Raw genomic sequence first — 15243 nt, 5'->3', positions numbered from 1 at the left:
TTGCCTAGAAACCAATTGAGGTGGGAGGAGCTTTTGATAACTTATTGACCTTATCGCGTGCGGTGATGCGGCATGTAAAATTGCGTGTCCCCAGCATAGATTGGAAGCTTTTGTTTTCGATTAATAACGGTCAGTAATCAGCTGGACACGCTTAATAAATGATTACGCCAATGCGTTTTGATATATGAACATGAGCAACATGATGTTCAACTTTTATTCAATGGACATGCGATAGTCATAAATGCTTGAGATGTAAAATTCCCGACATTTATCAAGCCGTGTGTTTAATTGCATGATGGAAATGTGCTCGTGTCCGAATAATTTGAGCGCACAATCTGAAAGCACCAGGTTTCGGGAGTTGATATAAACGACACATGTGACCATCTCATTGATGTGTCAATTAAAACCATAAAATATTTAAATGACCCACTTTGAGGATGGATTGGTCTACGTATATCACCATGAATTCTCTAAGAACATAGGAGATTTCAGTCGATTTTATTTGTGGATGGCTTGATAATAAATTTGCCTTGAGGAGCATCTTTCGGGACATGAAAAATTCATTTGATTGAAGAATCTTGAGTTCTTTAATGGATGTCCATATGAGTTTTTCAAGTACTTTTAGCATCATTATTGATCGGGATGGCCTAACCAATCATGCCATAGAATAAATTCATTTGAGTTAGTAAACTTACGGTTTTACGATACTATTTCCTCAATTGTTCGAATATATGTATAATAAAGGCCATATGAGAATCTGGGCGGTTTCTCAATACATGCTTATTACGAGTAACTCGTGATAATGTATAAATATTCGGTATTCTCCGTATTTGGCGTCTCTATGTGAAATCCATTGGGGCGTATATCTTTACTAACTTAATAAGTTTCGATTGGGATTTTTGGGGAATATAATGCATCAGGTTATAATATATTTTGTTTCTCTAGGAAACAATATATTTACTCTTCGAAAGCCTTGATCAAATTTATACTACCGATGATTGTATTGACGTGGTTTTACCATTATTAAATGGGAAAAATATTTTTACTCTTAAATCTTGAGTGCGTTATTGCATTATCAACAAGGCGTACATCCTCGTCTTTGATGTCTAATCCAACCATAGATTTGGTAGTATCCATATATTGTTCACAAAATAAATAAAAAGTACATAAGTATTATAATGGATAAGAACAAGATCAACATGCATAGATTAATTAAAACAAAAAATGCATGGGATTATGGTGACGATTGAGTTACCACTATAAACTTATAATCTTGAAAAATTAGCAACATCTAAATGTGGCATACCCACAAGAGGATATTTTAAAGTCATCATTTTTCCTTATAAGAAATTTACCTCGACATTTTTCTCTTTTATTGATGCTTGATAGATATCAACAAGGTGCCTTGGTGTCACGGCAGTATGTGACTAGTGCCCTGTCACCACATTGACAACATACGTTTTTGATTTATTCTTGATCCTTTTTGCCTTTATAAACTGTTTTTCTTCATAATTTGTTCACTTGAGTGGTAATAGCCATCTCGTAGATCGCCGTGTTTTCGATATTTATTCCAACCACGGCCTCGTCCATGACGCCCTGGCTAAGCCGCGACCATGCCCTATGGGTTTGACCGCGTCCTCATTTGGATTTTCATGTCGTCCGCATTCACTGAGGGGAATGGGCCGAGCCGATGGGATGAGATTCGCGATTTTTCATTAGTAGTTCGTTGTTTTTGTTCAGCACGAAGCAAACACGAAATCAAATCGAGAATATTTTTGTGAATCCTTTCTACTACGATATTGCTATTCGCGGGGAGCATGATTGAGACATGAAAGATGAAATTTTTCTCTAGCATATCGAGAATCAGAATACTCTCTCTCAGTATAATTTCAATTGAGCGATTGAGAAATATGGCTGAATTATATTCACTTAGTGTTTTTGAAATCTTGTAATCATAAATACATCGTAGATCACATGCGAGCTTTTCGGTAAAATAGCCATCTTAGGGTGGTTATACTTTTGACTCAGAATTTTTCCACAATTCAAGTGGATCTTTCACAATTAAATATTCAATTTTTAAATCCTCATGAAAATGATGTCGGGAGGAAAATCGTTGCTTTTTCGCGGTTTTTGTAAGGATTCTTAATTACTATCACCGATGGTTTCTCGAGTCCATTAGCATTCGAGATGTATTTCAACATCAAGCACCATGACAAATATTTTTCACGAAATATCCAAAGACAGACAAAATCAAGTTTTTGCAAGATTTGACATGACATGTTTGTGTACTACGTGATTTGTTGAGAAATTGGATTGAGTCGAGAACTTGAGTTTAAAAGCTTCGTCTTGATAACATGTTATAAAACTATATATATATAACAAGACAAACATTGAGACAAAAAAAGTAGTGGAAATTCCCTTTCTTGTTAACATTATTTATATCATTCTTTTTGACACTGTATATAGAGTTTAAATTAGAAAGCTAAAAACTTTTGGCATATAGAAACAGCTAAAAGTTAAGAGGAGTTAAGAGAAACGTAATAGGGCATTCACTTTCTACTCTCCATTTGGTTCGTAGAAATAGACATAGAATGAGAATGGGAGTGGTGGATGAGGATTAGGGATTGGAATGAAAGTATGGGGATAGGAATGAAGTTGAGTGTTTGGTTGGAGGGAATAACAAGTGGGAATGAAAAAAAGTAAGAAAGAGAAACAAGAGAAAAGTACTTTTCTACCCTTTAATGTAAATAAATGATATTACATACCATAGTTAATTATATTTAAAAATAACAATTTTTAATTTTATAAAATAATTTAAACAAAAAGTATTCATTTAAATTATTATAATTAAATATTTTAAATAAAAATCCACTTTAATTATTATAAATTTATATAATAATTATTAAAATAATTAATCTATTTAACTATTATCCAATTAAATTTTTATAATTAAATATTTAATTAAATAATACATTTTAATTACAATTTTATATTGGATAATATTTTTTTATAGTTAAATATTCAATTAAATAATACATTTTAATAACAATTTTATAAAAAAATTAAAAATGGACAAAATTCTACTTTCTTAAAAATAATTTCAAAATCTATTTTAATTATGATTTAATTATGATTAATAAATATTTAAATATTTTTATTAATTATGATAATTAAATATTTTAATGATATAAATTAATTTAATTATGATTTTATAACATGTGGATATTTAATGATATAAATTAATTTAAATATTTCAAAATTAAATGTTTCATAACATGTGGATAATTTTAATAGTAAATGTTTGCTCAAGTATACAGCTTTTCCATGTCTTTTATTCCAATTTCCCAAAAATTTATTATAATACAAATTAGTTGAATCTAGTCCGTTCAATCTGGCAACAATTGCTGATGGGCCAGCATCTCACCGTTCATTTTCAGTGGAAAGAGCACTTGGATTAGCCTCTTTGGCATCTTCTGTTTGCTTTCTCTTTTTTATACGAAGTCCTTTGCTTTTGTTTTCACCGTCGTCTCCTCCGGTTGTGCCTTGTGTTCCATCACCATTTTCGCAAACCTTGTATTCATAGTCTCAATCTCTCCGCTTTCTTTTTTCGGGCATGCTTATCAAGAGCGAAATTCGAGTCTAATTTCATCGTTTCTTTGTCTTCTCTGCAGGATCCTGCCAATGCCATCATCTCTTCTCACTTGTTCTCATTCCAAACCCTAAACCACTGGATTTCTGACCTTCACGATTCCAGGTATGAAAAAAATTGTTTTTTTAGTTCATTCATTCTTTTCTTTCTCCTCGGATTTTCTAATTTTTAATCATTTTTGCGTGCTCTATTTGCCTGGTTCTTTCGTGCTTGGGATCAGTTGTTCTTTTGGTTTTTATTTATAATGTTCAGGTTTGTCTATTGTTTAGAAATTTGTCTAGGATGTGTTTCTATAATACGTAAGGACATTCTCTCTGTCTTTGTCTCTGTCTCTAATCCAGTAATATATTTCATTTATGTTTCTTGTGATTGTGTTTTCAGAGCATTTGTTTGCATATATATGTTTTATTGGAATTCCATATTTATAAGCAAATGCAAAAGTATCCTTTTTTTTTTAAATCGTGTGTGGTATGTTATAAGATTCAATTCTGTATATTGTTTTGTCATTTATAAAAAAAGCACTTCTAGGTTTTCCAAAAGCTAATCCAAACAAGCCCTAAGTTTTAGGTTTGAGTTATCAAACAATCTGCTTTTAGGTATCGCAATGCATTAAAGATGCCACATTTATACTCTACTTGTTGGAATTTCAGTCAAGCATGTATGATTCAATTAATTATTTGATTTGAGAAGATTGCATAATATTATCCTGTTCAATCTCTTCTAGAAAATTGAGAGCTTTGGTCTGATGAGCTTGCCTACGTCTCTGCCACTATGACTATGATCTCCGCTAAGGAAGCTCTCCATAGAGTTCTGGGCGTTGCTCGGCCTTTGTCACTGGTCACCGTCCGATTCATGGCGCCCTCGGGCTCATCTTGGCGGAGGACATCCGTGCCCCTGATCCTTTTCCTCCTTATCGTTCTTCTATTAAGGTCTCCACCTGTCTTCTGTTTCTTTTCTTTTAATCTCTGTATTGATATTGTTGCATGAATCAAATCTTCATGGATTTATTTGTTCATTTTTTTTTCTTGTATTTTGAAAATTTGGAAATGATGATTGTCAGGAAAGCTTTAGTAAAGATAGCAGGTTTCTGGTGAGAATTGGAACAAATTTCATGTGCCTGGTTGAGTTTCTCATGAATAAGATGGCAATCCTATTCAATGTGTGTGTGTGGGATTTTTTTTTTTTTTTTGGTGTTCATGGAGCATATGGTTTGCAATAATATGAAGAGCAGTTCTATTATAAGTATTGAAGGGTTGAACCCCAAACCACTGTATGTTTTTTACCACTATAACTCACATGTTGTTGGGGTATAGTACTATATCCCACTTCAGTTGAAAAATGTGACATACAACACAATATCATTTGTTTTCCATGAAATAAGAGTGATGACATTTATATGAAACCTACTAGCTAAATCTGAGTCATAAAGCTTATTGACTTATTTATCCTAGGTCAGAATGTATTAGGATTTCCTTTCCTTTGTCCTCGTGTCTACACGAGGGACATGAGAACATAAAATGAAAAGAGAGCCATGAAGATAAAGGTTCAAAACTGTATTGAAAAGAGTTTATAAGATGAACATTGTCTATTGGATAAAGGATGATTTAAGGCTAACACTGATATGTGTGATGCTGTTTTGTTTGTGATCTGATAGAGATACTTGTTTTAGGAGATTTAAAGCAACAAGAAAAAAACTGAAAAAAAGATGAAAAAGGATGAGTTGGCAATCATATGCCCTTTTCTTCCATCATTTTGTTAATCTTTTTTTCTTCTTTCTTTTTATGCTATTTATATAATACCATGCAAAATCTTGTCTAAATTGCACACTAAGACAGTTCCTACCAACTCAAGGTTTAAGGAAGGTCAAATATTATTTTTAGTTTTCCCTGATATCCACAGAGGCTGTTTATATTTTCCTTTCCTCCATATTGAGAGAGACTCTTTTTTGTGCATGTTTGGGCCTTTATGGTAAATATGCTCTACAAATACATGCTAATTAATCTAAACATTAAATGTTAATAAATCTGAAGAAGGGATGTAGATGATGTTGATTGTTGTTGTAGTTAAAAAATTGCTATCTCTATTGTCCTTAGCTTAATGAAACTGATAGATTTTACAAATCTTCTTGCACTTTTTTCTTTTCTTTTGAGAATCACACCTAATGCCCTCAACTTTTATTGAGTATATATCAACTTATAAGCTGATCTTGACTGCAGGATGGCTATGCAGTGGTGGCCTCAGGCGGGCCTGGTGAGTATCCGGTGATTGCTGAATCAAGAGCTGGTAGTGAGCGGAATTGGTGTTTCAGTTACTCCTGGGACTGTTGCTTATGTGACAACTGGAGGTGATTCTTGTTTTTTTATGCATGCCTAGCTTTTAATTATTGCCAATTCAAAAATTTAGATGATATTTATGTGTTTGTTTCCTATGATAATTTAAAGTACATGAGCCTTTAAAATTGTGTTAAGCTCTTTTGCATTAATTCCTCCTATTCCATCAGTCAGAAAGTGGGCCATTGAATAGCCATAAATAGGAATTGCAAATCATTTTTGCATTTTCATGTTAGCCTTGTCAATGGAGATTTTGTTAATTGAATGATACCAGGAAAAAGTTATCAACTCCATTAATTTGTCAAAAGTTGTCAGGGTAGCTTGTAAGGAGCTAGGCATTAATTCCTCCTATTCCATCAGTCAGAAAGTGGGCCATTGAATAGCCATAAATAGGAATTGCAAATCATTTTTGCATTTTCATGTTAGCCTTGTCAATGGAGATTTTGTTAATTGAATGATACCAGGAAAAAAGTTATCAACTCCATTAATTTGTCAAAAAGTTGTCAGGGGTAGCTTGTAAGGAGCTAGGTATTGTGGATTGATTATTGCCAATTTATTAATGTAGTTAAGGTAGTTATCAGTTGTCAAATTCTTGTTGCAACAATAATAATTGTTCAAACCATTCATCATGAACATTGTTATTTTCAAGCTCCCTAAAAATGAAAAGACTAAACAATGACAAGAAAAGGCTATCAATTTATTGATAACTTAATGCCGGCTAAAATTACATCCACAAAACCAAAATAGTCTAGTTTGTTGTTGTGAAAAATCACAAACTTGTGGATAAAAATAAAGCTAGTGTTGGAGCAACTATTGTCTCTGAAATTGGAATTTGTTATTGATGCCTTTGGTTGAATCAAATATGGGCCTTTCCACAAGGTCAGCACTGTGAGGAAGCTGATATGATATCTAAGGTAATGCTTGTATATTGTGTAAAAGTTGATGTCATGGGCCAAATCTTTTTGGTCCAATGAATTTGTTCAAGCTTATTTTAGGTCTGTTTTTTGAAATTACCAAAATCAACTAATTGCAATTTTTATTGGGTCCAATAAGGTCGCCCCTTGTTTGTCTTCTTTACGATGCATGCCATGTCATGGCTGTTAATGTAGTATTATTTAATATTCATGTTTATTTTTTGTGTTTACCAATTATTAAGTGTTTATTTTAGTTTAGTGAAAAGGTTAATAATGTCCTTTGGAGCTGTGCTAATAACCTTACGCCTTCTGTACTCTTTATAAGAGCATGGAGGCCTGTATTTGTAATGAAGAAGATTGCTTTTAAGTTTGGGGATATATCAATTAATTTATGATCCTTAGTTTCTTTGATTTGCTTGGTTTGACTTGCATCTAACAATAAGTCATAGTTTTTTCCCAATGTTTCACATCCATAGGCCTTTTTATGGCTCAGTTTTTTGAAAAGTTGTGCAAAATGATGATCTATTGGACCATAGAATTTATAGGTTAAGATGCTATCTTGTTTTTTACGTTCTTTTTCTCATCTTATTAAACCTCATTGGCAACTGCCTTACAGGTGCCCATCAAAATTTTAAGTTAGAATTTGAGTTTCTGTCACTGCCCTTTTCTGCATCCTACAGTTGTACTTGCAAAAAAAATTGATTGCCATTATATTAATCTAGACCATAGTTCAATAAAGATTTTGCAGTCGTCTTTGGTCTAACCAATTTGAATGAATAAATGAATATCTAAAAAGCATGCTTCAGACAAGTAAAATTCTGTCAGATAAATTCAATTAAAGCAAACATGAAACTATTACCATAAATTTAGTTTAAATGGATTCGATTCCACTTACCTCACTTATAGTTTGTGAAGTTTTGTTTTAAGCCCCACCATAGTTTTAATGGGTTAGGATTGTATTATACTGGATACTTCTCAATCACTTATAGTTTGAGATTTGATACTTGAGTGCCGCTTTGTTTGCACCTACATCATTTTGGAAATCAGAAATGTAAGGGTGATAAATTATACGTTTCTTTTTACATACTTTCTTTGCTTTATTTCATTTGCTTCATATAATTATTGGAGGTACTGTCATGTGCATATTAACATTATCCTACAGACGGCCACGGCGGGGAATATCTACTTATGTTTGATTTTGTGTGTAAAGAGTATTTGATTTCTTGTATGGGTTATAGGTAATGGATTGTGTAAATTTTGCGTTGACAATGCTTTTAAGGCTTCGATATTTATAAGCCATATATATCACTTCAAGGAGAAGATCTCTATTTATCCCATTTTTTATTGGTTAGACAAACAAAGATCTTTGCAAGTGCTTGACTTGGAGAATTGCTTCTTTCATACCTTAAATATATTGTTATTGTCTTTGGTAGAAGTGGGACTTGGCTATGGCTATTTTCAATTTTTGAAGGGGTTGGTTTGCACATGAATCTTTAATTGTCTATTAATTTTTATTGTCAGTGGCAAAAGTTCTTTAAAAGGAATTCAAGGGGTAATCCACCCTATGTGAGGTCTTATTGATGAGCCTTAGTATTTGTGTATTGTGTTGTTTTATTCCCAAAGTTAGTAGTAATCTTAAGCCGTACCATGTGAGATCTTGTTCCCAGAGGGGGCTATTTACTTCTTTTTGTTTGGTCCATGCTACTAAAAAAGGGCTACAGCCCCCCAATTAATGTTCTATACATTAGGTGCTACAAATCCTAGCTTTATTTGACTAGTGTCCATAGTGGGTTGCTCCTTCTACAATTGCATTTGGATCTGCTTTTAAGGTTAGAGAAATCAATGATGCAAATAATGCCTTGATATGCTGTATTGATGGTTGTTCAATTTGTTAAATAACGTACGCGATATATGAAGCTCATCTACATTTCCCATTTGAACTTGCATGAGTTCTTACTATGCTATTATGTTTCAGGACCTGTACCTGATGGTGCTGATGCTGTTGTGCAAATAGAGGATACTGAACAAGTGACGAGTTCTAGTGATGGATTAAAGTGGGTACGGATATTGATTGGAGTATCTAAGGGATGTGACATCCGCCCAGTGGTATGATGTTGAAACTTGTCTTGTCATTATTTAGGTACTTGGAATGAAAGCTTTCTACTTTGCTTATCTACATCTCGTGACAGAGAATGTTAGGGTAGTGTATCTTTTCATGTAAATTATAATGGAATCATGTGTAAATTTAGGTGTTTATCCACGTGGACACAGATGAACAATTTACAAGAGGACTTGTGATAAAACCTAGTAGTAATGTAAGAGTTACGTGAAGCACATGTTGGAATTTCTCATATGACAAGAAAGTCATAGGAAAGTGATTATTTTCTTGTTTTAATATTTATGCAGCCCTTTAAATCTTAATATTAAGTGTTTTTTTATATATTATTTTAATTTGAAGTTATTGGCTTTGCTTAAAACTTGCATATGTTGTCATCTACATGTTTTATTCCTTAATCTTGCCTAGAATATGATATTTTTGGGTAGACAGTAATGGTTTAATAACTTTAATTTACTAACGTCGAGTATCTATACTTACCATCTCTCAATCTCTAGATGTGGATTACTTGTGATAACCTACCCTTTAGCATTGTTTGCAACAAGGGACGAGTGTTTGTTTTTACTGTAGTGGTAGAGGGTGTAGAGGGGGTTTTCCAAGTTAAGAAGATGCTTATATATAATATCTCTTCAGTGAAGGGTTCAAGGCAACTATGGTCCTGGACCAAGTAGAAGGTTTGTCCAAGCACCACCTTGTTATTCTCTCTTTCCTGTGAAACTTTGCCTCTATTTCTCTCTTGTTCCTTTGTCTAATCCCTCCGGTGAGACCTCCTGTTCCATTCTCCATCAGTACCAATATCCTAAAATCATCTTGATTAACCTAAAGCAATATCTGTACTTTTTCCTTTTTCCCCCTAAATATGTTACCCTTTTTGTTGCATTCAAAGTTTTTCCTACTTAAGTAGTTCATAAATAGTTATTGCACTGCAGTTGATGGAAGGACCTGTTTTAAACCAGCCTTCTACTATTTTGGCAGGGTTGTGACATTGAAAAAGATGCCTTAGTATTGAAGTCAGGTGAGCAAATTGGAAGTCCTGAGATTGGTCTGCTTGCTACTATGGGATTCATGACTGTGAAGGTAATCATTTCTTTTAGGAATTCAATTTCCATAAGAAAACGGACTAACCAGAATTAGCTTTTCTGCAGGTTTACCCTAGACCAACTCTAGCTGTGCTTTCTACTGGAGATGAATTAGTAGAGCCATCTACTCAACGCCTAAACCACGGACAAGTTAATATTTTTTTTCGGTTTTTCGTGTAACATTTTAGCCCAGCAGGCTGTGATATGTTACTTTATTATTGAAATAAAAAATAGTAGTATTGAATTGAAGCGTCCACTGATATGTATAATAGTTATATTTTCTTTTGTAGATCAGAGATTCAAATCGTTCTATGTTGTTAGCAGCTGTAATGCAGCAGCAATGCAAACTGGTCGATCTTGGTATTGCTCGTGATGATGAACGAAGCCTTGACGACAGCATGGACAGAGCTCTCAATTCTAGTATTGATATTCTACTAATTTCTGGTGGTGTCTCTATGGGTGACCGTGATCTGGTTAAGCCTAGTCTAGAGAAACGAGGGACCATCCTCTTTGAAAAGGTGCATTTAATGCGACTACACTTACACTAGATTCACAAAGAAATTTGCTTATTTTATTGTCATCCAATGTCTTTTGGTTCTGCACAAATCAAACTACTGGTATCCATTAGTATGTTGGTCATTGATAGTTAGGAAAGTTGTATTTGCAAGAATGTGCTGAAGTTAGACTGCTTTATTTAGGCAAATCTTGCATGCATTCTTATATTTCACCAGAATAACTTCACAGCTGTAAAAGCTGTCTATGCCTCTTCTTGAAGTAAATTGTTTGTCTACTTTTTGGTTACTTTTTAACTGAAACTAGTTTCTCAAAATTTGAGGTGCCAACTTGAATTTACTTTCATGCCATGCAATTAATCATAATTTTCCAGGACGGTATTTCAATAGATGAGTATACCATAATTTAAGATGTTATACTTTCATGTTAGATTCCTTAAACCAGAAATAAAATATATGCTTTCAGATGTTTCCATAATTTCCTTTCAGATGAGCTGATATGCCCTTTGCAGATTAGCTGGTCTCTGTGTATTTTCTTTTGTAACTCCTCAGTGACATATATGTCCTTCCTAAAAGTTACTGATTCATGTTTGGCGCACTTCTATTTTATTACTCAATTGTGGTATTCGCCTTATAAGTGTATGTTTTGTATTAGGTCCTTATGCGACCTGGAAAGCCATTGACTCTCGCAGAGATTACCAGAAAATCAAACGGGGAAAAATGTGACAAAACAGTTATTGCATTTGGTTTGCCTGGAAACCCTGTGAGTTGTTTGGTTTGCTTTCAGCTTTTTGTCCTGCCTGCAATCCGTCAACTTGCTGGTTGGTCAAATCCTCATCTGCAAAGGTTGCCCCAATGTTTGTGTGTTGGAAGTTTTGATACATTTTTTTATGTATGCAATACTTAGAATATCGGCTTTCAGCATATTTTTAAACATTAATCTTATTTTGGACTATTTACTTGTATAAAATGGTGGCCTAGTACAAAATGCTTTCATAGGTTTCTGGATAGTTAAAATTAGACACAGGCCGACACCCAACTAAGTCATTAACAAGCCTCATTACGTGCTAATCAGAAATTCTAAAGGAGTTTTCATTTCATTTTTTTTTTCCTTTGCTTATCGGTGAAAAATGAACTCTGACCTTGAGTTAGTTCTGGATCTAATGCGCTTAGTTGAAAAATGAATTCTGACCTCTCAGAGCTTAACAGTTGAGATGTCACTACGTTTATCCTCTTTTCTTTTTTCTTCTTCACTATGCATTTGATGGTAAAGTTTACTTAGAGTAATGGATATTTCTTTGTTTATAATAACATATTTGTGTAACATTAGGGCAATATTGTGAAAATTCTCTTTGAATTTTTTTATTGTTAATTAAACTTTTGGGTTTGATGATTTCACATCATCCAAAGCCCTAATTATCTATTTTCTGTTATTGGTTTATGGTTAATGTTAAAGCCTTCAGCTTTAATTCCATCATAAACCAGGTGAACATAAAAGACATATAGAACTCATGTTTTTCATACCTGCATTTATCTTCTAGTGGATTTTTGTTAATAAAGGTGAACATAGAATTAGTAACTGAATTATTTGTAGTTTCATGTTGTTCAAATATTGTGAGGAAATGCCCTCTTGCTGTTAACAAAAACATCATATTTCTGTAGAGTACACACTCGCATTGCCCAGCCTATTAGTGCTGATTCTATTCGTCCAGAATATCATCGTGCCATAATAAGGTGGGAGTTGGATAATGGTTCTGGTACGCCAGGGTAAGCAATACAGATTGTTTCTGTTATGTTCATTAAAATCAATGCTATACTTTCCTTTCCCATAATTGTACATAAATCAACTTTTCTTTTAGATTCATTGCTGAGAGCACTGGGGTGCAAATGAGCAGTCGTCTCTTAAGTATCAAGTCTGCAAATGCTTTGTTAGAGGTTCCCGCAACCGGGGAGATACTTCCTGCTGGAACTTCTTTGCAGGCCATACTTATTTCTGATATAAGCAACTTTCATCTTAGTAAAGGGTTCACTGATCTTTGTATCCAAAGCAATGCTGAATCCAAGCAAACAAGCAGTGCATCACCAGAAACAAAGGTTAAAGTGGCAATCCTTACAGTGAGTGATACTGTGTCATCAGGAGCAGGTCCTGATAGGAGGTAATTTTGTGCTGTTTTACTTGCATTATACTCAATTATAACTATTTCCTCTTTGCAATATCTTCATTTATGATTATCGTATGCTGATATGTTGATCAACCTGAGGGACATCATGAATTTCATTGCCCTTGACAATTTGATTCGGCAGGAAAGATATGCAAGTGTCCATATATAGTGCAATGCTATCGCATCATGCCAAAAGTTGTTGCCAACCATGTGCGTGTTATTCAATGTTGTTTTGCTGCACTTCTCTTGTGGTTTTCAAAAGCCTTGAGATGTTTATTGAGATACACAGCCATTACTTATGTTAGAAAATTTAGCAAGAATGAAAGGTTAGAAGCACCACTTCAATATCTCTGAGATGTAATTTCCTTACCAAGAAATATATTAGAAGTATAGCATATGCACCATGCACAGCATGGTAAAACTTTCCTACAATCAATTGTTGCCATGGCATGAAGCTTGCTTCTATTTATTGATGATCTCACTTTTTTTTTTTTAAATTATTATAGTGTTTATGTAGCTGTGTCTGTCATCTGCATTCACTGAAAATATCTGTGAGATGGAATGCATCATGTATTTTATGCTTTATTTTTTAAGTCTTCTCATCATCATTTTGGAATACTTTTTCCCCTCCTTTTCATAACGTAGATTTTACATTCTCAGATCACTACTTTTTGTTTTCAAATTTTTTGGACCAAGAATTATTGTACGTAGTCAATTTCCTAAAGAGGAAGCAATTGTGCGTTATCATCTTAACCCACATACACTTACCTGTTGGGCCCGTATAGAAAAATGTCCTTTCAGTGCATCACTTCGTTGCATCCATGTACAATGGGAAAAAAGTTTCTGTGTCTCAAATATGCATTGATACATTCCACTGAAAAGTAAAGAACAAGAAATACAAAAAACTGCATCCTGATACACCTCTTTGGATTGTTTTTCCTTAGGGGTCACATAACCGATGCTAAATTGAATATTGTTGAGTTGCTGTTGCTCTTTGCAAAAGCGGCAATAGAAACTACCTGTAACTCTGCACATTTATATGATTGAATTTTTCGATCACTATATTCTTAAAGACACTACCATCTGGATGTGAGTCTCCAACTAGTTTTTTGTTTCAGTGTGGATTAAACAAGTTTTAACCCAAACAGTCTTGTTCTTCAATATTTTTTAAGATGCGATGGACATAGTTTGAATCCTTATTCTCATTTTGCTTTAATGTGGATAGACTGCTGATTGATTCTGTTTTGTTCATGTTAGCAAACTTCACCCAGCCTTACTCTTCTATATGCACACAGTGGTCCTAGAGCAGTGTCTGTCGTGAATTCTTTTTCGGATAAGATGGGAGGAGCATGCATTGTTGCAACAAGGGTAGTCCCTGATGACATAAATATGATCAAGGAGGTCCTTCAAACATGGTGTGATCATGATAAAATTGACCTAGTACTAACTTTAGGTAAAAACTAGTGTTTTCGATATAGAAAAGCAAATGCTTCTTTTTGTTTTCCGAATTGTATTCCTCCGGAGAACTATCTTAAAATGTAATCATGACCCATTGGTTTATAAATTCAAAGGTGGTACTGGATTTACACCAAGGGATGTTACACCTGAAGCTACAAAAGCTATATTAGAGAAAGAAACACCTGGCCTTGTTTACGTTATGCTTCAGGAGAGTCTCAAGGTATGTTGTCTCTGGTAATTTGGTTTGCACATTTTATAACCTTCACGAACTAAACTGTGTAGCGATTCTTTGAGTTGATGTAATCTCATGTAATGATGAATGTCACTGATTATTTTTTTGAGAAACCAGGTTACCCCATTTGCAATGCTTTCTCGAGCTGCAGCGGGGATCAGAGGATCAACTTTGGTAATGATTTGTAAGTCTTAAATTTTACATTGTTTAACCTCTATTGAAAATTTGATCTTGTGTCGCAGATCATCAATATGCCGGGTAATCCGAATGCTGTTGCAGAGTGCATGGAAGCTTTGATTCCCGCACTTAAACATGCACTTCGGCAGGTAAAAGGCGACAAGAGAGAGAAACATCCTCGTCATACACCACATGGCGCCGCAGAGCCTACCGATCAGTGGGAACAGAGCTTCAAGCTAGCATCGGTGGAGCGTGGATGTTCTTGTTCTCATTGACAGCTTCGAGTTCGCATTCGATGAGTCTCTTGTTGAGTTCGGATCTTAGACATGTATTTTCTGGCTTTTATTTGCATGTCTGAGGTGGATGATTGCTACATTATATATCATCTCCTTGGATGTACTATGTAAGGAATTTATATTAAATTCCATAAAAATTCTTATGAGTTTTTTTAAGTAAAAATTTTTGCAAGCCAATTTTTTTAATGTCCAGTTTTATTCACAGGATATAAGTTTGGATGTGATGAGGCTACATTGCACATCATTTTTGTGAATTCAAATAGAAATTAATGAAGACATCTAAATTTTTACAAACCAAAGAGAGAGAAAAAGATAGCA

The 15243-nt window shown here is 34.1% G+C and overlaps 1 protein-coding gene and 1 long non-coding RNA gene across 2 annotated transcripts; both read left to right on the top strand.

Annotated features, from left to right (window-relative positions):
* The first annotated feature begins 3465 nt into the window (after positions 1-3465).
* Positions 3466-4412, top strand: LOC120255242. Its single transcript, XR_005534936.1, has 3 exons — positions 3466-3573; positions 3672-3754; positions 4374-4412. It is a non-coding gene; the product is annotated as an uncharacterized LOC120255242 (long non-coding RNA).
* Positions 4413-4418: 6 nt separating this feature from the next.
* Positions 4419-15028, top strand: LOC120255241 (molybdopterin biosynthesis protein CNX1-like). Its single transcript, XM_039263109.1, is given in 15 exon segments — positions 4419-4493; positions 4496-4578; positions 5866-5940; positions 5942-5993; positions 8869-8999; positions 9985-10086; positions 10155-10238; positions 10379-10606; positions 11256-11446; positions 12263-12367; positions 12460-12756; positions 14058-14215; positions 14334-14440; positions 14570-14626; positions 14695-15028. Coding segments are annotated over 15 exon segments (1953 nt in total). The 5' UTR covers positions 4419-4420; the 3' UTR covers positions 14905-15028.
* The last annotated feature ends 215 nt before the right edge of the window (positions 15029-15243 follow it).

The sequence above is a fragment of the Dioscorea cayenensis genome, unplaced genomic scaffold, assembly GCF_009730915.1.
Source record: "Dioscorea cayenensis subsp. rotundata cultivar TDr96_F1 unplaced genomic scaffold, TDr96_F1_v2_PseudoChromosome.rev07_lg8_w22 25.fasta BLBR01000907.1, whole genome shotgun sequence".
Classification (NCBI taxonomy): domain Eukaryota; kingdom Viridiplantae; phylum Streptophyta; class Magnoliopsida; order Dioscoreales; family Dioscoreaceae; genus Dioscorea; species Dioscorea cayenensis.
This window is presented reverse-complemented; position numbering and strand designations above follow the sequence as displayed.